Source organism: Silurus aristotelis, assembly GCF_946808225.1.
Source record: "Silurus aristotelis genome assembly, chromosome: 15".
NCBI lineage: Eukaryota > Metazoa > Chordata > Actinopteri > Siluriformes > Siluridae > Silurus > Silurus aristotelis.
In genome coordinates, this window is record NC_139588.1 from 7,495,438 (window position 1) to 7,519,147 (window position 23,710).

The 23,710-nt window shown below is 37.9% G+C and overlaps 1 protein-coding gene across 9 annotated transcripts; it reads right to left on the reverse strand.

Moving 5' to 3' along the window:
• Nucleotides 1-65: 65 nt before the first annotated feature.
• Nucleotides 66-23,688, reverse strand: hook1 (hook microtubule-tethering protein 1). 9 transcript variants are annotated; one of them, XR_014537068.1, is made up of 23 exons: nucleotides 23,575-23,688; nucleotides 21,859-21,944; nucleotides 19,552-19,624; nucleotides 19,404-19,454; nucleotides 18,952-19,084; nucleotides 17,816-17,883; nucleotides 17,074-17,136; nucleotides 15,557-15,640; nucleotides 14,155-14,318; nucleotides 12,278-12,418; nucleotides 7,834-8,035; nucleotides 7,516-7,626; nucleotides 7,335-7,422; nucleotides 6,804-6,870; nucleotides 6,583-6,723; nucleotides 6,340-6,427; nucleotides 6,208-6,239; nucleotides 4,767-4,849; nucleotides 4,014-4,117; nucleotides 3,090-3,191; nucleotides 1,814-1,882; nucleotides 904-1,725; nucleotides 66-848 (listed from the first exon to the last, which is right to left on the reverse strand). XR_014537068.1 is itself a non-coding variant. In XM_083563312.1 (22 exons), exons 2-22 carry the CDS (start codon nucleotides 21,942-21,944, stop codon nucleotides 1,570-1,572), a joined length of 2,106 nt encoding a protein of 701 aa, XP_083419438.1. In that variant the 5' UTR covers nucleotides 23,575-23,688; the 3' UTR covers nucleotides 66-1,569. The 9 variants fall into 9 exon arrangements, 5 of the variants coding, with proteins under 5 accessions (XP_083419438.1, XP_083419440.1, XP_083419437.1 ...); XR_014537069.1 differs by having other exon boundaries at nucleotides 4,014-4,114; nucleotides 23,575-23,637; XR_014537070.1 differs by having other exon boundaries at nucleotides 4,014-4,114; nucleotides 23,393-23,610.
• Nucleotides 23,689-23,710: the final 22 nt, after the last annotated feature.

Consider the following 23,710-nt stretch of genomic DNA (forward strand, 5'->3'; position numbering starts at 1 on the left):
TAATCTTTATGATTGACAAAAACATATAACACTCAGTATTAACGTATACAACTTTAAAAGCCTACTTTTCTTTTCTTTTTTTTTTATTATTTTACCTATCTATCATTCAAAGTGTTTTTTTCCCTATTAAAGGATAAAACTCCTATATTCCATGTAATAATAATTGAAATAGAAAGCAAATGTAGAGATTTAAGTATTTAGGAAACTGAACTCATCATTAAGAGTGTAAACTGAGACAATCCAGTGTTTAGTGTTTACTAATCCGTTGTTGAACAACACACACAGGCCTCTTTGCCCTTAACCAGGGTGAGAGCAAAAGTAAGAACCATTGCGGTTTGTACGATACTGGCAGAAATGAAAGTAATCAGGCAGAGGAAAATGTTTAAAAAGGCCATAACATTTTACCCTCTAATAAGGACAAGTGGGCTACAAAGCCATGACCGAGAGCTGGTGATTTAATCCTGATATCTGATACTTTCACACATTAAAGCCAGACTGTTTGGAAGAGCATGCACAACTTCAATCACAGACCAACTTTGTATTAAATAAAGTTATTACGGATATGACATGAAATACACAGCTTGTTCTAGTTGAGTAAAGACTGGCTGTAGCACCTACAATTTTTTTTATCAGTGTGTCTGAGCTGTTGACTTTTTGTATTTAATTATAAGAAAAGTAGTCATCTTGTAATAATAATTCTTGTTTTAAAAAGAGCACTCGGTGTCCAGCACCAAAAAATGCGTTTTTCCTGAAGCTTTATCCAGATCATTCAATGTAGCTGACTTCATGAACATGCATAGAAGCTGAGAGACTAAATGAAATGTCAATAAACATATGTCTCTCTCTCTCTCACACACACACACACACACACACACACACACACACACACACACACACACACACACACACACACACACACACACACACACACACACACACACACACACACACACACACACATTCAGGGCAATAGTAGTATTCATACTTACAGTATACTAGTACACATTACCTGACTGCATAGAATGCTACTGGAAGTCCAGTTGAGTTTTTAACATGCATGCTAAACCCATACCAAGCATAATATCAAGATATTTTCTCAGAATTTTGTGTCATATTTCAGAACTGTTGATATAAATATAGATATCGAGCCAGTAATACAGCTGGTGCTGCGTGTCATAGGTAACTAATTGCAGAGGCTGTAGGTTGTAGTGTGCATGGCAAATAGTGTGTAAAATTAGCTTACTGTGCTTGAGTGTGTATTGTTTCTGTAGTGTTAAGCCTGTGCTCGATTCTTGAAGCATATATTATACACGTGTGTGTGTGTGTGTGTGTGTGTGTGTGTGTGTGTGTGTTTGTGTGTGTGTGTGTGTGTATGCATCCACTTTATAAATGTGCACATGTATGTGTTGGGGGTGGTGGAGGTTCTGGGGGGATGTTCCTAAGTGCTAACGTTCACATTATGGCATCTTTATTCAGGAGTCCAGTGTGTTTAAGGTCACTTAAGTGTGCACTTGAAAAAGAAAAAGAAAAAAGAGAGAAAACAGATTTATATCTGGAAAAGTCGAGTCATCACTTGGAAGAGCCGGCAGGCACGTTGATGGACATGGTGCGCCGTGCGTTGGTCACCCGACGTTGCTGGGCCAGAAACGACTGGCCAGGTGGCACCAGAGAATTCGCGCAGCCGCTCAGACGAGATTCGATAGCCAGCTTATGAAAATTCAGGCTCTGTGCAGCAAGCGATAGACAAAAAGACGTTCATTTCAAACATGTGCATGTATTCCCAATATTTACACGCAGATTGAATCCTCTTTACCTTATTGTACCATGCAGTCACAATTAGTTTCTCCTCGTACTCTCTCAGCTTAGCCTGCTCACACTCTCTCTGCAGAAAAAAAAATAAGAATGGGAGTTACACACAGACAGAAGCGAAAATCGAAAACGAAGAAAATGAAATGATCTGTACTTTACTAAAGAATTTCCTTCTGGGGAGACTTTTACTTCAACTTCACTACATTTAAAAGTCAATTATCTTTTTACTCATTTACATTTTGGGAAATCAGTCGTTCCGTTTTTTTTTTTTTTTATGAGCGGATAAAAACTTAACTAATCAAACATGCAGCAAGCCACCAATCAGGATCGAGCGCACGCTCTGTTTTGACTTCTGATTGGCGCTTGGTGGCATCTACTTATCACCAACATCCAGTTCAGCATCAGTTCAACAGCTAACAACAGAAAATTCCTGACTTGAATTTGTCACAACCACGATGGCTGTGTGATTTTTTTGAAGAAGGTTTTGGGCTCATGATAATTTAAATAGAAATCAATCAGTGTTTAAGTCATTAATATCATTCTATTAATAGGTCAGTGTGCGGAGAGTAACATTAGAGTCTTTTTACATGAATTGAGTTTATTAAGTAAAGAGTTTTGTGACAAAAATGATAAAAGGAACATTATATTCATAATAAATCATAGTGCTTTGGATACTTAGTATATTTAAAGGCGAATACTTTTGAATTTTTACCCAAGTAAAAGTAAAAAGGGAGCATTTTTGACTTTTACTGGAGTAACAATTTACCTCGTGTATCTCTATTTTAACTCGACTACATGGTTTGTGTGCTGAATTAGAAGGAACATGGATGGCCGAACTGTTAAAGTGACATACGTTTTTTATCCATTTATTGTAATCATCACTTGCATTGTACATTGCTTATCAAAAATTTTTCCTACACTTTCACTAATAGTTAAGGCAAAAAAAAAAAGCTGCTTTCCCATAGAGGTAAACTTTAAGACACAGCTTTACCTCTGACTTGGACTGACACAGTGCTGACATTGGAGAATTAGTCCATAAATGTGTAAAAGGGATATTAAAAAAGGGATGTATTATACATTTCTAATAAGAAAACTAAATGAGGAGCCTGGGAATTAATGATTACTATTGAAATTATAACATCGTAAAACTAGGCTATTAATATAAATCGGTCAGTGCGTCTTTTAGAGTCATGCTGTTCTAGAAAATGAATCAAAACCCCCGCTGACCAATAAGAATCCATAATGCAACAGCAGAATAATAAATAGGGTATAATTTAGACCTCTAGAGTAATTATTCTCTTCTCCTTCTCAGACAGCTGGTTCTTCAGGGACTGAATTTCAGCTGAGGCTGGGTTCAGTTTTGGGTCCAGTGCTCGGATCACCTGTCAAACACACACACACACACACACACACACACACACACACACACACACACACACACACACACACACACACACACACACACAAAACAGAATCAATTAATCCGTGTTGTTTTTTTACTGAAAAAAAAAACAAAAGACACTACACGGCCCCCTGTAGATTGACTCTCACTCAATACAAAAATGCCACATACTAATTTCCGTAGGTATGAATGAATATGCTGATGCTGTTTTTTCCTCATTTCCCTAAAAACCAGGATTTAGTGTTGAGTTTACAAATGACTCATAATTGTATCCTAATTTAGTAACGTGGTGTTTAGTAACAAAGGACCTACTCTGCATCAGCAACACCGACTCAATAACAAACAAGTCATTCATAAGAAGACACCCGATGGCACCCTCGTTCATACAGTAGCAACTCGTTTCTAACTAATAAATCATGATCCTACCAAACTGCTATTTTAATTAGGATACAATATTCAAGAATCAAATATTTATCAATTACTGAACGCCTATTTGGAAGCTGGAAGTCTGCACGTTTCTTACCCTCACCACCTTCTTCCATATGGATCAGTTTTCTGTTCTGATCTCAACACGTCTGGGTGAACTACCAAGTAGGCACCAATCAGAGGCCGCATTTTTATGATGTCATTATGTAGACTTCTTACAAAGTATTTTACAGTATTTTAAAACTACAAAAATACAAAACACGTATTTTGTATACAACATATGAAGCCATTTTCATCAACCTTTCCAAATACAAAATCCTATTTTCTATATGAAATACATGCATCAGAAATACTGCTCATCCCTGGGCCTACTCACATTGCGTGCTTTCTCCAAATACATTTTGTATCGGTCCTCCATCGCTCGCATGTCATCGTCCTTCTTTTTCAGAGCAGCCATCAGTTCATCCATCTTCAGTGCTGCTGAAGAAAGAAAAAAAAAAGATCTATATCGGATGAGGTCATTTCAGTTCATCTGGAGTTTATCCAAAATGAATTGACAATCACACAAACCCACAAGAACAGTCAGTTTAGGGTGGAAAAACATTATGTGTTTCAACAAACACAAGCTTGTAAAATGTAGAGATGTGTTGATACCACTTGTTGTTTTTTATTACAGATATCAATACTTCAATTCTTGAGTATCAGCTAACACTGAAATCCATCTGATATTGTTTTTGTAAAAGAGTCAAAAAAAGAAATCCACCTGCAGCACTGCCACTTACATGTAGATATAATTAAGTATAAATATAATTTATATCTTTTAAGCCTTCCCACTCTCACTTTTTTTTTTTTTTTTTTTAAGTATAAAGGTTTGATTTCTTATACAATTCCAATCTGTGCCATTTGTTACTAATCTAAATGACAGTGTTGATCTCTAGATGTATTCTGTATATAACCCAATAAAGTGGACCAATATAAAGTAAAAAAAATAAAAATCATTATCTGTGTAATTTGTTCAACTTTGACTTGTCACAAAACCTTGCATATTTTTGTATGGTTGTTGGTCAATTATTTCTATTCTAATTTTTTAATTTAATGTCAGAAATCCGGAATCAAACTGTACACTCACAAGTTTGAGACGCATCCGGCTGCAGGTCCTCCAGCAGCTCCTTCTTCCTCATGATCTCATCTTGTGCTTCATTCAGCTGAACCCTTAAAGAACAGGTACAAACAAAATCATGTTGGACATGGAGTTAGATTCAAAGAGTGAGATAGATTTGGAAGGGTGCTCTCTCTCTCTCTCTCTTTCTACCAATTTTCCTAACATGATTTTATTACATGTGGCCTGATTAAAAATTGAGGTCTTTGTGTATAAATGATTAGGAAATCAGTCATATTTGATGCCTTATCCAAGCTTCACCTTTTCGTAGTATGAGATACATTGAAGGCGTTTTTGTGTGCACCAGGGCAGCTGATAGCAATAGGATATGTCTGTTTGAACCAAGCACAACAGCACCACCATCAGGTGTATGCATGATAATCAGAATGGTATAAAGATTATTTTTTATTCTTTTTTAAAGAACACTTTATTGATCCCAAATGTGGAGCCATTTTATGAGTTGCTCAGTAGCTCCTGGTTCAATAATCTTAAATGACTGTATAAGATTGTAGAAAGAACATTACACATAATCTTACATTCCAGTGCTCATGTTAGTTCTCACTATCCAGTGTTCTGTATTGTTGTAAAATGTACAATCACACTCTTAATATCAACTAAATGAGGATGGGTTCCCCTTTTGAGTCTGGTTCCTCTCAAGGTTTTCTTCATCATTCATCTAAGGGAGTTTTTCCTTGCCCCAGTCGCCACCGCTGCTCATCAGGGATAAATACACACCTTTTACCTTAACTGTTAAATTCTGTAAAGCTGCTTTGAGACAATGTCCTTGTAAAAAGCGCTATAGAAATAAACTTGACATTGTTATATCTTTGCATATCACAGCAATATAGGAAGCCGAAGTCAAAGCATATGTCCAGCCCTGTTACATGGACCACTGGAGCAACGAGAGTTGTGAGCCTTGGGCTCAAACCCGTGACCTTCCGAACAGTAATCCAGAGCTTTAACCACTGGGCTACCTTACCACTTATAGATTCATGCACCATTATTTAGGGAGTCATGTCAGTTGATTGCACATAGCAGATCTCCTAGCTCTGAGCTTCATTTTATGTCGTAGTTGCAGGTCCTTGCATAAGAAACTAAAAATAAATTCCCTAAGCACACAGGGTCCAGTCCAAATTACACAAAAGGACAGACAGCAAACTTCTGATCATGGCTTACGGACTTTAAACAGTGTGAGTGTGTATCTAATAGTCACTCATATTATGCAATCGATATAATCATCCGATCTAATGTCATAACCAGACATCACTTCTACCTACACTGTTACATGCTGTTGTGGTGAACTGGCAAGTTTTATATTCTTTTAGAAGTACAATACGTCCTGATGACCCCCAGATTCCTATAGGTTTATAAAAAACACAGTAAAGACAGATGAAATCAAATGAAAACTTACATATGAGCATCCAGCTTCTTCTTTAGATGAGACTAGGAAAAAAAAAAAAATCGATTCAATTAAAAAGATTCAAATGATCTACTGTATACTAACGACATGAGGATGTACAGCGTGTTATAGCGGTACACTCACATCCTCAGATTTGGCTCCATGGGTCTGGAGAGCTTTCTGCAAGTCTTCAACCTGCTGCTGTAGTTCAATGATGCTCTCTCTGTCCAACCTACGACAACCACGTTCACCATTACATTTTCCACAATTCTGTATTTGTGCCACAAAGCATTAATAGATCAAGCTACACACCGCCTAGAATCCAATTCCTAATGTGCACATGTGAGTCTAGTTGATTTAAGATGTGTAAGAGTTGCAACACGGTACCTGTTCTCGGTGTCTAGCTCACTACGTGAGCGCCGTGCCTCCTCCAGCTGCATCTGGAGCTCGGCAATACGCGAGTTCTCGGAGTCCTCCTGCTGCACCCGGAGCATCTTATTCTCGTGCTGCAAGCGAATGAACTTCTCCCTTTATACAAACACAGAGATGTCAAACCTGTCCATCCCGGCAGCACTTACACCACAAATCGGAAACTGATCCCACAGTACCTGTACTCGATGGGCAACATCTCAGCTGCCAAGGTGTCCCGGGTCGGACTTCCAGTCTTATACATTTCTGAAGGTCAAAAACATACAGGATTTCCTTATTCTCTGCTGAGTGGAAGCTAAATTCATTTCTGAGCTTTGATTTACAAGGTTATATGTCTGATATTTCTCAGCTTATTATCAAGCCCTCATTTGGATCTGGCAAATAGTCTTGGCAGAAATATCGTGAATACGAGATGGCGGTTTTTGAACACCGCGACAACGTCATGCTTACATCTCTGTAATAGTGAGTAATCTGTTGTGTCCTCCCACTTTTTTCTAATTGTTGAGTGTCATTAAAAACAAGTCATGGTAGCTACCGATATTATTGTATTGATAGCAGATGGTAAAATTCAACTAATAACTCTTTTTTTTCAATACTAATGTAGTTTGCTTAATTTTAGCTCAACAGTCTTCTGATCCGAGAGCCGTGATGTTTGAGTATAACGCGATACCTTAGTGATGTTTTTCTATTTATATTCTCTAATGACATACCTGCTTGCAGAAGCTGGTCTTGCTGAGCTTGTGTACAGCGGAGCTCTTCATTGATCTCTTTCAGAGAGTCTCGCTCAATGATGATCCTCTGGTAGATTTGGTAGAAAAGTACAGTACAATCGAACACTTTATTATACGAAGCTCTGTATTATATAAATCTGTAAGTGATACAAGTTTATACCTCTTTTTCCTTTAATATGGCTTCATGATTTTCCTCAAACTTCTTCATCTCGAAAGCCAGATTATCAGCTCTGCGAGTCTCTTCAGACAACTTCCTGTGAAGCTCCTGGACCTGATTTAAAAATATGTAAATGCCTAGGGTGTGTGTTTACTTGTATGGTGTGTTTATACCTTTCAGAATAAACTTTGGTGTTTTGGGTGGAAATTTCCATTTATTTATACATTTCTATTAACTTGGAAACAGGAAGTCACAGTTATTCAGCTAAACTGTGTGCTACATGAATATATATGTGCTGATGAGCTACATCCTGCTTTTTACCTGTCTCTTGTACGTTTCTAGCTGGGCACGAGCAGCGTTGGCTTTGCGAAGCTCCTCCTCCAGACTCACAGTGTTGTGCATGTAAGTCATATTCTTCTCCTCCAGAGCTTTCATCTGTCGTCTCAGGTCACCAAGATCCTCCAGCTTCTTCCTGTACGTCTCCACGGAGGCTTCAAGCTTCAAAGCCCGATCAGAGCAGCTCCTATACAAACATACAGTTAGATGTCAGAAGGTTGCAATGACTATATTTCGGGACTTACCAGGTTGAGTCGTTTCACGCTAAACAAAATTGTAAAAAGTTCATAAGCCAAGTTCATAATTCATAATTGCATACTGAAGATCAGATTTTCATAAAACAAAAGTAAGGGTTTTGATCATCATACGTGTTTGAGTGACTGGTTTGAATTTTGTATTTATTACTTAATATATTTGTATTTATTTATTCAACAAAATCTTTTTTTTCATGGTTTTTTTTTTTTGTTTAACATACAGTGCATTCGGAAAGTATTCACAGTGCTTCACTTTTTCCTCATTTTGTTATGTTACAGCTTTATTCCAAAATGGATTAAATTCATTATTTTCCATAAAATTATACAAACAATACCCCATAATGACAACGTGAGAGAAGTTTGCTTGAAATCTTTGCAAATGTATTAAAAATAAATACAAATTGTCTGTAGACCTCAGAGACAGGATTGTATCGAGGCATAGATCTGACAGAAACATCTGACAGAGTTTTTGGTCCTAATGAGCACAGTGGCCTCCATCATCCGTAAATAAAAGAAGTTTGGAACCACCAGGACTCTTCCTGGCGCAGCGGCGCGGCCAAACAGAGCAATTGGGGGAGAAGGGCCTTAGTCAGGGAGGTGACCAAGAACCCGATGGCCACTCTGAAGAGCTCCAGCGTTTCTCTGTGGAGAGTGGAGAACTTTCCAGAAGAACAACTATCTCTGCTACACTCTACCATTCAGGCCAATATAGTAGAGTGGCCAGACGGAAGCCACTCCTCAGTAAAAGGCACATTACAGCCCACTTGATGTTTTCCTAAAGGCACCTAAAGAACTCTCAGACCTTGAATGCCAAGTGCCATCTCTGGAGGAAACTAGGCACCGCTCCTCATCACGTGGCCAATACCATCTCTACAGTAAAGCATGGTGGTGGCAGCATCATGCTGTGGGGAAGTTTTTTAGTGGCAGGAACTGGGAGACAAGTCAGAATCAAGGAAAAATTAATGCAGTTATGTACAGAGATATCCTGGATGAAAACCTGTTCCAGAGAGCTCTGGACCTCGGGTGACGGTTTATCTTCTAACAGGACAATGACCATAAGAACACAGCTAAGATAAAAAAGGGGTGGCTATGGGATGACTCGTGAATGTCCTTGAGTGGCGAGATCTGGAGAGATCTGAAAATGGCTGTGCACCGATGCTCCCCATCCAACCTGATGGAGCTTGAGAGGTTCTGTATAGAAGAATGAGAGAAACTGCCCAAAAATAGGTGTACCAAGCTTGTAGCATCAAACTCAAAAAGACTTAAGGCTGTAATTGGTGCCAAAGGAGCTTCAACAATGTATTGAGCAAAGGTTGTGAATACTTATGTACCAGTGACTTATTTTTTATTTTTATTTTTTTAATATATTTGGAAGGTTTTGAACAAACTTCTTTTACATTATCATTTTGGGGTATTTTTTGTAGAACTTTAAGGAAAATAATGATTTTAATCAAAATTGAAATAAAGCTGTAACATAACAAATGAGGAAAAAGTGAAGCGCAGTAAAAACCTTCCAGTTGTGCAGTATTTTGGGATTCACATTTCTAAAATAATAAATCTAATGACAAATCAAAATATAAAAAAAAAATCTCCCAAACGTGCACATTTGTGGCCTTTGAAGAGTTAGAAATTCTCCAAAATGTTACTGTGCTGCTGAAAAGTTTGTGAACCATTGAAACCCTGAATATTCGATCATTCTAAAATATTAAACTTGGCCATTTATTTATTGATTAAAGTGAACAACAGATCAACAGGACTGATCAATAGTTACTGGAAACCTTCACTTGCAGTTATTGATGCACAAGGGGGTCACGCCAGATACTAATAGCAAAGGTTTAAATACTTTCACAGACATGAGAGTAGTAGGTTCATATACCACTCACAGATATGTAATAAAGGATAACTTTTCTCGAAAAATAAATGACCAAGTATAATATATTGTCTCATTTATTTTATTGGATTTCCTTTCCCTAGTTATACTGCTTGTGTGAAAATCTGATGATGTTTCGGGTCATATTCATGAATGAAACTAAATTTTGAAATGTCTCCCCTCCTCCCTAAGAACATGAAATAAATAGACGTGGGCTGCAATATAGCTGTCTCTAATAGGGGTGGGCTGGATATGAATGTAAGATATAAAGTAAACTATACAAACAACTATGCAGCTTTTTAATCACACACCTACAGTGAGGAAAATAAGTATTTGAACACCCTGCTATTTTGCAAGTTCTCCCACTTAGAAATCATGGAGGGGTCTGAAATTGTCATCGTAGGTGCATGTCCACTGTGAGAGACATAATCTAAAAAAAAAAAAATCCAGAAATCACAATATATGATCTTTAAAATATTTATTTGTATGATACAGCTGCAAATAAGTATTTGAACACCTGTCTATCAGCTAGAATTCTGACCCTCAAAGACCTGTTAGTCTGCCTTTAAAATGTCCACCTCCACTACATTTATTATCCTAAATTAGATGCACCTGTTTGAGGTCGTTAGCTGCATAAAGACACCTGTCCACCCCATACAATCAGTAAGAATCCAACTACTAACATGGCCAAGACCAAAGAGCTGTCCAAAGACACTAGAGAAAAAATTGTACACCTCCACAAGGCTGGAAAGGGCTACGGGGAAATTGCCAAGCAGCTTGGTGAAAAAAGGTCCACTGTTGGAGCAATCATTAGAAAATGGAAGAAGCTAAACATGACTGTCAATCTCCCTCGGACTGGGGCTCCATGCAAGATCTCACCTCGTGGGGTCTCAATGATCCTAAAGAAGGTGAGAAATCAGCCCAGAACTACACGGGAGGAGCTGGTCAATGACCTGAAAAGAGCTGGGACCACCATTTCCAAGGTTACTGTTGGTAATACACTAAGACATCATGGTTTGAAATCATTCATGGCACGGAAGGTTCCCCTGCTTAAACCAGCACATGTCCAGGCACGTCTTAAGTTTGCCAATGACCATTTGGATGATCCCGAGGAGTCATGGGAGAAAGTCATGTGGTCAGATGAGACCAAAATAGAACTTATTGGTCATAATTCCACTAAACGTGTTTGGAGGAAGAAGAATGATGAGTACCATCCCAAGAACACCATCCCTACTGTGAAGCATGGGGGTGGTAGCATCATGCTTTGGGGGTGTTTTTCTGCACATGGGACAGGCCGACTGCACTGTATTAAGGAGAGGATGACCGGGCCATGTCTTGCGAGATTTTGGGGAACAACCTCCTTCCCTCAGTTAGAGCATTGAAGATGGGTCGAGGCTGAGTCTTCCAACATGACAATGACCCGAAGCACACAGCCAGGATAACCAAGGAGTGGCTCTGTAAGAAGCATATCAAGATTCTAGCCAGTCTCCAGACCTAAACCCAATAGAGAATCTTTGGAGGGACCTCAAACTGTGTTTCTCAGCGACAGGCCAGAAACCTGACTGATCTAGAGAAGATCTGTGTGGAGGAGTGGGCCAAAATCCCTCTTGCAGTGTGTGCAAACCTGGTGAAAAACTACAGGAAACGTTTGACCTCTGTAATTGCAAACAAAGGCTACTGTACCAAATATTAACATTGACTTTCTCAGGTGTTCAAATACTTATTTGCAGCTGTATCATACAAATAAATAGTTAAAAAATCATATATTGTGATTTCTGGATTTATTTTTTTATTATGTCTCTCACAGTGGACATGCACCTACGATGACAATTTCAGACCCCTACATGATTTCTAAGTGGGAGAACTTGCAAAATAGCAGAGTGTTCAAATACTTATTTTCCTCACTGTACGTAAGCAATTACAGGAGGTGTAGTGGTGACTGCTGGAGAGTGTGTGGGCAAAATCATGCCAATGATGCTAGTTTTCAGAGAGTGTGTGCCACATATTCCTTAGTGAAAGCAGATACAGAAATTCCCTCCTAATGTAAAAGTTGAATTTCTGTCAAAACATATCTAGCTAGAGTTAACAATATGGCAGATAGCAACAAAATACAAAAGAGAAGCTGTGTTTCTGTAACTTCAGAGCAAATTAATTCATGAAACATGAGTCATTTTTATGCAAAAAACAATAAAAAAAAAACATACAAGAACATGTAAGAAACTTCTCAGTGAGCACATCAGTATGATATTGGAAAAAGCAGTCCAATTATTACCACAGTAAAGATAAATAAATCTCTGTGACACACCTCAGAATATCAAGCTCGTCCTTCAGCGAGCGTGACTCCTCAGCCAGGCTGGTGAGTTCATCGTTACGATGCTGAAGCTCTACCAGCTGCTTCTCCAGCTCCTCACAGTGAATACGGTAATCATCTTTAGCTGCCTCCAGTCTTACAATCGCAAAACGAAACAGAGAAAGCAGAAACAATTACACACCTTACAGGCACTGCAGGTCACATGTTTTTTGAAAAGTCTGTGTTTCAGCATTTCGGTTTACATTACAATCACTTTATTAGTCCACCGACTTAAAATCGAATCAATCCGTTGGTATTATTGATCTAATCTAAAATCTAATCTGAGGTTAAACTATTTATCACTTTAAAATAGGCGCACACACAAAATGTATACTGTATGTTATATAAGGGGTTGACTCATTTACTTAAGTCAGAATCTGGGTTAAACCAGTTACACAAAAAAAAACCCCGAGCATTTATTAGTCACATATGCATTAAAGCATATTGAAATTCTTGCTTCCCATATCCCCACTTGTTTCGGAAGTTCGCCAGCCATGATACAGTACAGTGCCCCTGGAGTAGAGAATGTTAAAAGCCTTGCTCAAGGGCCCAACAACAATTTGTTAGTATTACTCCTTATTCCATTTAACTGTGTATTATATTGTTTAATCTGTGGCACTGATTGTGACTGTGAGAAAAAAAACACTGTAAACTGTAAATCAACAAAAGGAACAGGATGGTGTAATGCGCCCTCATGCGAACAGCTTTTTTAATAATAGAGCATCCCAAAGTGTTTTCCACTCCATTTCATGGCTAGGTTGCTAATGCTAACTTGTTTTTAAATGGAAACTTTTATATTTTAACTTTAACATTATGAAAGCTTTGAAAACATGGACATTGCCTCAGGAATGTTCCGGAAATCCAACTTGGAAGACCATTAAGTCGACTCTCCTGAATACTTTTGTGTGTCAAAAAATCAACGGACGTTGCTATTGACTGTTGACGTTAAAAAAAAATATCCTTGGACAAAAGTTTACCATCTCAACACTTACATGTTTTTTAAAGGTTTACTTGGAGCATTAGCTAAACTATTTCCTGACTACATTGTTACTATAGAAACAATGTTTCATGTTAGGACGAGTGCATTTTTATACAGTATATAAATACCAACAAAGATAAAGACAATGATGTGAAGCACTAAATTTGGGGTCACCAACATGGTGCCCGTGAGCACCAGGTTGCCCGCAAGGACCACATGAGTTGCCCGCAGGCCTTTTCTAAAAATAGCTCACCATAGCGCCACTTACCAGTGAGCTGCATCTAATTTTTTTTTGTTGCTATTCTTTTTTAAATCACACTTGCATTGGTGTGAATTCGAAAATGACAATATTAAAATATAGATGACTAGATTTAGAAGAATATCATTAATTATTAATAATAATATATAATTAAAGGTAAATTGAGCAAAATACCTCTTTTTGACCAATTATTAAGAATCAATAATTCAACAGATACATTAAATGGACAAAATGGACTGAGACACCAGTTGTATGAAGAACTTCTACAAACTGTTTGCACACAATGAATTGGGATCTATGGAGGCAGTAGCATTGAATCTTTCCTTCATTTGAACTAGGAGACCCAAACCTGTTGTAGCAAGACAATGCACAAAGCCAGCTCCATGAAAATATGTGTTACATTGGATGGAGTGGAAGATCTTGAGTGGCCTTGTAAAGAGCTCCAAGAGCACCCCATGTCTCCTCACCTCACCTTCATCAGTAACTGACTTCTGAACTACTACCACACTAGTGGCTGAATGAGCACAAGCACACTCTAAGAGCACACTCAATTTTCAGATTGAAAGCTAGTTATATGCGTGAACTCTATAGTACCTGAAGTTCTCTTCTTGAAGCTGTTCTATCTGGAGCTGGAGCTGACTGTGTTTCTTCCCTGACGGAGTGCAGGGATCATCGAAGGAGTCCAGTTGGCTGGCTCGATCCGTCAAGACATCGTTCTCCGCTAATAGGCTATTCTGCTCTTCCTGCAGAATTGCCACCTGTTAACAGGGTCAGAGGTTAAATGAACCAAGAAAATGATGGTTTTTGAAGAGATTGTGTGAGAAGCCGTTGCTGTTATTGGGACGATTTGTTACTGTTCCAACCCATTCTGGAGTGTCACAACAGAAAAAGCTATTTGGATAAATTGGTGCACCACTTTTGCTCTTGGAAGACTTTGATTGGTTAATACAAAACACAACCGGAAAAGTTTTAAAGCAGTAAAAATTATTATTAACTGTCAGAACAGGATCAGGATATCAAAACAGAAAAAAGTGCATGTATATTAGCTGATGTTAACCACAGAATAAGTCTTTTCCGAGCAGGGTTTGTGTATTTTTTTTGTTTTGGTTTTTTTTTTAAATAAAAAAAGCTCAGGTTTTGTGAGTACTTCCACAGAGTTAGGTTGGTTAGGTTGGTTAGGACGACACTTTAGTAAGGCTTGGATTAGGCTTTATAGCCATGCATTTGGACTTACCTTTCAGTCACCAAGGGCACGTTTATATCTGTTAAAAATCAGTGTCAGCATTGGGTCAGTTTCACAACAGTGAGAGGACGGGATTACAGTGATACTGTGCTCCAAGATCATTTCTCAATAGGCGAAGCCCTAAATATCTCCTCGTTTAGCAACTTTTCGGTCATGAAACAACCTGCAGGTGCATTTATTTGAAGATCTAGGTGTATATTCAGTACCCGCATACTCGGGTAACACCCTGCTGAGTAAAATAAACAGTGTAGGAACAAACCTGTACTGTTCTCAGATTGAGGTGAATAAGTTTTTTTTATGCTCAGCCAAAAGTCAGTGAGGAACAACCATCACTGTCAGCCCTCTATAACAAAAACGTTCTCATCCATGAAGGAGAGGGGTTTTGTTTTGAAAATAAATAAATAAATACATACATACATAAACATCAGGGCTCAAAGATTCTGTTTCTAAAAGTGCTGGGAGAAAGGAGGTACAACCAAAATCAGCCTTTTTTTTATATACTTCATCATGGCTTTTGTGCAGATTTGCTCTAGTGTGTGTTAATAACAAGAGATCATCCACTACATAAACCTAGCATCTGTGAATAAAAAATAAATACCTTACCCACACCCAATAGAGAAAGATTATTCAAGTTTTTGTATTTTTTCTAAGATTTAAAACAGACTCTGTGCTCTCTGACATACATTTTCATTTTTCTTCTGGAAGAAAAGTTCTGTATATCTTCGTAGCAATGCCTGCACTCAAAGTCCTCACCTGAATGTCAAGCTCTTGACAACGTTGAGCCAGCTCGTCTTTCTCTGCACTCAGCTGGCTCAAGTCCTCCAGAGCTTTCTTCAGCTGCAAACAAATACATGCCATGCCGTGAGCATTCCCAAATCTTAAGACATACATTTCAGAGTCATATAAAGAATTATTTCAGAGTCAAATAAAGAATTTCTCCTGCTCTACCAGAGGGCACAAAACACTGGTATACATAAACATACCTGCGGCATACACGGCCATTCCCCTCCCCCATTTGGGACAGTCTGATCACCTCTCTGTGTTCATGCTACCCAAATACACACACTGATCAAACGGGTGAAACCAGCTGTGAGGACAGTAAAGGTATGGCCAGAGAACTCTTTTCTCTACAGCAACAGTTTACGGATACTGACTGGAACATGTTTGCCTCACAGGCCACACTGGACTCTTACACAGACATGGACATTTACACATCATCTGTATGTATGTATGTTTGTATGTAGTTATGTTTGTAGTTATGTATGTATATATTTATCTATATATGTATGTATGTATGTATGTATGTATGTATGTATGTATGTAGTTATGTATGTATATATTTATCTATATATGTATGTATGTATGTATGTATGTATGTATGTATGTATGTAGTTATGTATGTATATATTTATCTATATATGTATGTATGTATGTATGTATGTAGTTATGTATGTATGTACGTACGTATATATGTGTGTATGTATGTAGTTATGTATGTATGTATATACGTACGTATGTATGTGTGTATTTATATATGTATGTAGTTATGTATGTATGTATGCATGTATGTATGCATGTATGTATGTACCATAGAATTAGTCCCTTAAATCTCTTACCTGATGTTCTACATCACCCTGCGGCTCGGGACCAAATTGGGTACGTACGTACGTATGTACGTATGTATGTATGTATGTATTTATCTATGTATGTATGTATGTAGTTATGTATGTACAGTATGTATGTAGTTATGTATGTATTTGGTTATGTATGTATGTATGTATGTAGTTATGTATGTATGTAGTTATGTATGTATGTATGTATGTATGCATGTATGTATGTACCATAGAATTAGTCCCTTAAATCTCTTACCTGATGTTCTACATCACCCTGCGGCTCGGGACCAAATTGGGTACGTACGTACGTACGTATGTACGTACGTACGTATGTACGTATGTATGTATTTATCTATGTATGTATGTATGTATGTAGTTATGTATGTACAGTATGTATGTAGTTATGTATGTATTTGGTTATGTATGTATGTATGTATGTATGTATGTAGTTATGTATGTATGTACGTACATATGTATGTGTGTATTTATATATGTATGTAGTTATGTATGTATGTATGTATGTAGTTATGTATGTAGGTACGTACATATGTATGTGTATATTTATATATGTATGTATGTAGTTATGTATGTATGTATGTATGTATGTATGTATGCATGTATGTATGTACCATAGAATTAGTCGCTTAAATCTCTTACCTGATGTTCTACATCACCCTGTGGCTCGGGACCAAATTGGGTCATGGACTCTTTACTCATTAACTGCAAAAAATAAAATAAAAAAATGTGTGATTTATCATCATTTACAATTAGACACAACACAAGCAGATTTTGTTGATTCTTATTTAAAGTTGCTTGGTGGACAAGTGGGTTCAACAATAAGAGGAAGAAAATAAACCCTAAAATCTTTTTGCAACAAACTTTACCTTGGGTACTTGGGTATGAATATATAAATAAATACATGGAAATGTAAATGTAGTAGATAACACAGTGTAAAGAAAATGTTGTATGTAAAAAAAAAAATCTAGCTAAACAAACTGTAGCACAAAGTTGTAATAAATCTTGCAAATACAACATGGGGTTATAGCATGTAGTTAAACAGGTCAAGCAAAAACAGAGATGCTATATAACAATGGAAGGGTTTTAACAGGGCACTGCAGCTCAGAGCCAAAACCTACTACAACTACTTGGTGACATTTTGCCAGGGAGCAACAACACAATGTTCTACTACATGAACTTTATCAGCATTAGAGAGGGCAACATCGCCATCCCCTCATCAATAATTAATTTCCATTACAATGTATTATTTTAGCTTTAACCCAAAAGAAATGAATGATTGGTGCCAAAAAATATAGGAATGGCCATGCATGATGAAGCTCAATTTTATAGTTTGTCCACCCCTGTATCTTTAAAAATATGTAAAAAAATAAACCAAACTGACCTCCTGAATGGCTGTCATGACAACATGCTGCACAGATTCCTCCAGGGTCATTATGATCTGGATATACTCTAAAAATAAATGAATAAATAAATAGTTTAAAAAAATATAGAAGAAAAAAAACATGTAAACCCTCACTGTCCTGATCAAACACATATAACTGCAGTGATATGTTTTCTTTTGAGTCTGTTTTTTCTCAAGGTTTCTTCCTCATACCTTCTCAGGGAGGTTTTTAATTACCACTGTAAGCACTGAATTCTATCTGTTCCTGTTAATCTGCTTTGAAACAATATCCACGGGTAAAAGTGCTATACAAATAAAATGAAATAAACTAAATTAAATAACATCCAATAAAGTGTTGTGTAATTTTTATTTACAAACTTTTACAATTTTTTTTCGCTGATGGTTCTTTTCCAAACTGTTACCACAAAGCTGAGGCACTCAATCGTACTTTAGATGCGCTATTATTATATTTTGCATTTACTTGAACTTGGAATCCTAAAACCTGTTCCAGCATGGCAATGCCCATGTGCACAAGGTGAGGTCCTTGAAGATCTGGCTTACATGCTTTGGAGAGGAAGATCTTGAGCAGCCTGCTATAGAGCTCTGATCTCATCCCTACTGAACACATTTTGGATAAATTGGAACGCTGACCGCACCCCCAGGCCTTCTCACCTACATCACTGCCTTTCATAACACCCTTGTGTCTAATGAACACAAATATCCATCAGCACACTCCGAAATCTAGTGGAACATTTCCCAGGAGATTGGAGAGAATGATATAAGCAAATTGGAACTAAATGTGAAATTCAATGCTTAAAAAAATCCCATACCATACTTATGACCAGGTGACCCAATACTTTTAGCAATATAGTGTAGGTTTGTTACGGTTATGGAGGCCCCCCCTTCCAGCCCGAGGTCCTCAGCAATCACCTGCTTCGCCTACAGCTAGCGCCGGCCCTGGTTCACGGCAATGTAAATACTAGACAAACTCATTTCTATCGAGAGGCACATATCACTGCAGTGAGGTAATATATCAGTTGCATTTTAACAAAGTGCTTATTTACTGAACGACATCATAAATTATGTTTAGACTACATAATAGAAAATAGTAACAGGCCAATGAGTATAACAGGTACCTTGTTTCCGATCACATTTAACTGCACAGCCAAGGATGAGTTGCAGGAGGCGTCCGAGCTCCACGTTGTCAGAGTGTTCAGCCACGCGCACTACATCAGGCATTGGGAAGCCTGAAATCTGCTGATTCAGGACCTACCCCAAAGACACACACACACACACAAACACACACACACACACACACACACACACACACACACACACACAAAAGGAAATGATATAGGGATGATGAATAACATTGAAGGAATAAAAATTGAAAAAGATTTAGGTTTAAAACTTGGTTTAAACAATGTTCTTTATGCTAATATAGAATAAAGAAAAATCGTGCTGCTCTCTGGACAGAAATAAAAGCAGGCCCTGCTGTATAAACGGCAATAAACGTTGCCGTGAAGATTTCGGCTGTTCTGATGCACAGTAATTCTTTTATTGGTTCTTGATTCGCTCTCAGACTTACCTCGTTATAGAAATCAACGATCATCTGCAGGATCTTCTTAAGGTTGTTCAACTGCAGGGAAACATAAATGAAGAAAAAAAAGCTAAACAGTTTGCCACAAAAAGCTTAAAAGTGAATAAACCTGCTAGAGGAAGGTATAGTAGTTTACCTTGAGTCTCAGATTATCTCCAACGTCGTCCTTAATCCGGGTCAGCCAGCTGTCACTGAACCAGGACGAATCTCTATATATAATAAGAAGTTATAAGAGCATGAAGAATTCTCCTGTGATTTCGACAGCACTGCATTGCCTGTAGTCATTACAGTAATATTTCTTTATGGAGAATGTTTCAGAAATATTGACTAGTGGTAAATATTGTAGCTCCTCCATCATAAAAACACTGCCACCTGATAAGAAAATCTTTAAACTGTCCATCCTAATACTAGTAATCTATCAGTTAACAGCTGATAACTTCAACAATGATGGAACTATAATGAATGGAGGTTCAGTGTCAGTAGAGTAGAGGATGGGTTCCTATTCAAGTCTGGTTTCTCTCAAGGTTTCTTCCTCATAGCATCTCAGGGAGTTTATTCTTGCTACTGACTCCACTGGTTCACTCATTAGGGATAAACTTGGAGACTAATTTAGAAATGTAAAATTTATATTTGTAATGTATTAATGTCTGGAAAGCTGTTTTGCGACAATGCCCATTGTTAAAAGCAATATACAAATACAACTGAATTGAATAGGAGTGGTGCAGTTGCAGGGAGAAGAGGTGGAGAAGGTGGAGGAGTTCAGGTACCTGGGGTCAATAGTGCAAAGTAATGGAGAGTGTGTTGGAGAAGTGAAGAAAAGAGTGCAGGCAGGGTGGAGTGGGTGAAGAAGAGTGATAGCAGGAGTGATTTGTGATAGAAGAGTATCTGTGAGAGTGAAAGGGAGAGTTTATAAGACTGTGATCAGACCTGTGATGTTTTATGGATTAGAGACAGTGGCATTGAGTAAAAGACAGGAGGTGGAGCTGGAGGTAGCAGAGCTGAAGATGTTGAGGTTTTTGTTGGGAGTGATGAGGATGGACAGGATTAGAAATGAGTTTATTAGAGGGACAGCGCATGTAGGACGCTTTCCCTCTTTTTCCCTTAACTGTATTTATGTATTGTGTTGTGTATATACTTGTAATATTATAGTATGTCTTATTTGTCTATTCTTTTATATATTTGCATTTATTTTTTATTTTTCTTCATACTGCTGTAACAAAGAAATTTCCCCACGGTGGGACGAATAAAGGTTTATCTTATCTTATTTGGTTGATATCTGACTTACTCCATAAACACATCTTCTGACTGTAAATGTAAACATTTGACAAACCAATTTCTGTTATGAACTTGTATGAGTCACATTTCTTAAACATATATATATATTGTATGTGCTGTTTTTGGCGAGTCCTTCGAAATGATTCTAAAACTGCACTTAAATTAGATTATTAGGTATTTTCCTTAATGATGTCCATATAGAGTGTATTTAGGAAGCTTAAACCTAATGCGATCTCTGTCAATTTTGACTCCTGAACATAAACAAATAACTATAAATAATATCCCTGTAAGATGCACAATAAGAATGGTTTTGAAGAAAATACTATTTCAAACATTCGACCATGCGGTGACTTTGGACCGTGTTGGGATCGATTCCAAAATGAAGTCAGTTGATCAGGATTCCGCAAAGAAAAATCGACACAAATATTTGTGTTTTGAGGAAACCAACAAGAATTATCGAATGGCAAACTGGTGTATTACAGCATGGTGTGTGTTCATGTCCTTTTGGATTAAAACAATTATTATATATACATTTTTTTGTATTATCAGTGTTTTTGTATCATTAATGAATAAATACATTTTGCCTTAATGACTGACAATAAAGAACGATACATAATTTCCACTTAATTCTTACCACCTTTTACTGACACATCGAAGTTCATAGAAAAATACAAGTGCACAATTTGTAGTTACCTCATTGTAGTGCCATTCATCTACTAATGATACTATTTTTTGACAAAACTTGAAGAAAGTGTAAGTACATGAAATTTAAGTAACATGTCTGAATGACAAAGACGAATTAATCTATTAATTGTACCTTGATGTGACTTTCATCCTGATTGGATCAATTTCAGGATGAAATCAGTTTCTGGTTATGATATTTCCAAATAAATCCTGCAAAAATTTAACTACTGTTCTTGGGACAGCACTGAGGGGAATCTAAGACAAGCACACAGACCTCCAAGAAACACACTTCCTCCGCCGCCATATTAAAGGTTTCTCAGGCAGAGCGGATCCTTGCTCACGTAATAGGATCCTGCAGAATACCCACGATTCAGTGAGGGTTGTGAAATATTTAGGAGGGGAAAAGGCAGTTACTAAAAAGGTTGACTTGGATAAACGAAGAGAAGTGAGAAGAAAAAAAAAAAGAAGCGTAAGGTAGACTTACATCTGATGCAGAGCTTGTGCCATAGCTGCACCCGAGGTCAGATCCTCCACTGTCTTACATGGTGCTGCAGTGTTAAAGGTTTGCATCTGAAAGACATACAAACAAAACCGGATATTCATATCACTGATTATTTTGACGCCAAGAAAGCAAAAAAAAAACCCGCAGTGCATGCAAACTCACGAATTCACTCTCACTCTCATAAGGTACGTTTACATGCGATTATTTCCGGCGATTCGAACGAATTCAATGCCCGCTGCAGATTCCGTTCAAATATTCATTTGCATGTTTATCACTTAGATTCCCAAGCAAAACATCTGCTTTAAGTGTATGTCGTAAAAAAAATATTATTATTTCAGATCTACCCCCCCCCCCACCCCCAGTTTGATCAACTGAGGTGTTTCAATCTCATTGACGCTCAATTAGATTACTAGCCAATTAATTGGTTGCCAGATTATTTTTCACTTTAAGCCAAAAGGAGAAAGATCTAGATGCACTATATAGACTACACAATAGCCTCCACTCTTTAGGAAAGATGTTACAGTAGGTTTAGTGTTTGTGGGGATTTGTGCTCATTCAGCCATTGGGGTGTTGATAAAGTCTTGGATAGAAACACTGCTGCTACTCTGATCCTGAGCTCTGACCCCAGTTTCCTAACAAGTTGGAATAGTTGAAGAATCAATTTCAATGTACAGAATATTTTACAAGAAATAAAGCTTCTTTATTCTGAAAAGACCTGGAGTGCAGTCAGCGCTCCAATTCATCCCAAAGGTCTTTAGTGGTGTTGAGGTCAAAGCTCTGTAGCAGGTCAATAAAGATCTTTCAATGTAAATCAATGTAAACAATATCTTCATGGTCCCAGCTTTGTGCACAGGTTTGGGTCTCGTAGTTCAAGTGAATGGAAAACGTTACCACGTTCAACCACATCTGATACAAATGTGTGCCCCCAAGTTCGTTTTTACAGTTTTGAGAAGGACCACATAAATTCGGATGTCCATATAGTAATTCAATTCAATTTATGTTGGGATTCGTATTGAAATGAAATGTTGAGTGTGGTTATGGTAACTGGGATCTTGAGAACTTCCACTCCAACCTTCTGAACCCATATTTCCATGGAACAAACTCAATGTCATACAGGTGTGGGCTTTCAAGCTCAAGTGAAGGAAAAAATTGTAATGCAAGATATGTGCAAAAGAAGAAGAAATGCATAAGGTATGAGAAACCTAAGAACTTCTACAAACAGTCTAGAGGTTCACCTTCAACACATCATGGTTGCTCATGCAGTCCATGAACATAAACACACGAGTTATAACACAAATGTTCCTCTAACCATTAAAACCTACAGGACTTCACTGTGATCACTGAGATGGTGTTGTGTTATAATGTCTCCGCAGAGAGAAATAAACACGCTGCACGACATCTGATTACCTGCGGCAGGTACTGATACCGTCATTGATTTTAAGCTGCATAAATAACCCGTGACTGGAGGACATTCCGGTGGACCGCGCGGATAAATGACACCGGATTTTCAACTTACCCAAATAATCAGGCTCTCACATAACACCGTTTTGTTCAGATCCATCTCTCTCACCGTCGTACGTCGGACATATAGGATGTGTTTATGTATTTATTATTATTATTATTTGTTTTATTTTATTTCTCCACCCCCGGTCCACCTGTCAACAATGCGCTTCCGTTTTCCGCTATGCTTGACCTCACCTGGAGGCGGATGTTAGCGTCATCAGCGCAGCTCGCGCACTAGTCCTCCGTGAAACGGCTTCGTGAATGAGGACCGGCGCAGCGCACGAGCGCTCTGGCGGAAACGGATTGGGAGATTGACGGGATCAAAGCGCGC

Coding starts and splice junctions, on each gene's coding strand:
- hook1 (XM_083563310.1), bottom strand. CDS start 23,437: ATGGATCTGAACAAAACGGTGTTATGTGAGAGCCTGATTATTTGG. Junction 15,641..17,073: donor AGGGTGATGTAGAACATCAG/GTAAGAGATTTA, acceptor ATTTGTTTGCAG/CTGAAGAAAGCTCTGGAGGA. Junction 1,726..1,813: donor TGACTGCATGGTACAATAAG/GTAAAGAGGATT, acceptor CTTGCTGCACAG/AGCCTGAATTTTCATAAGCT.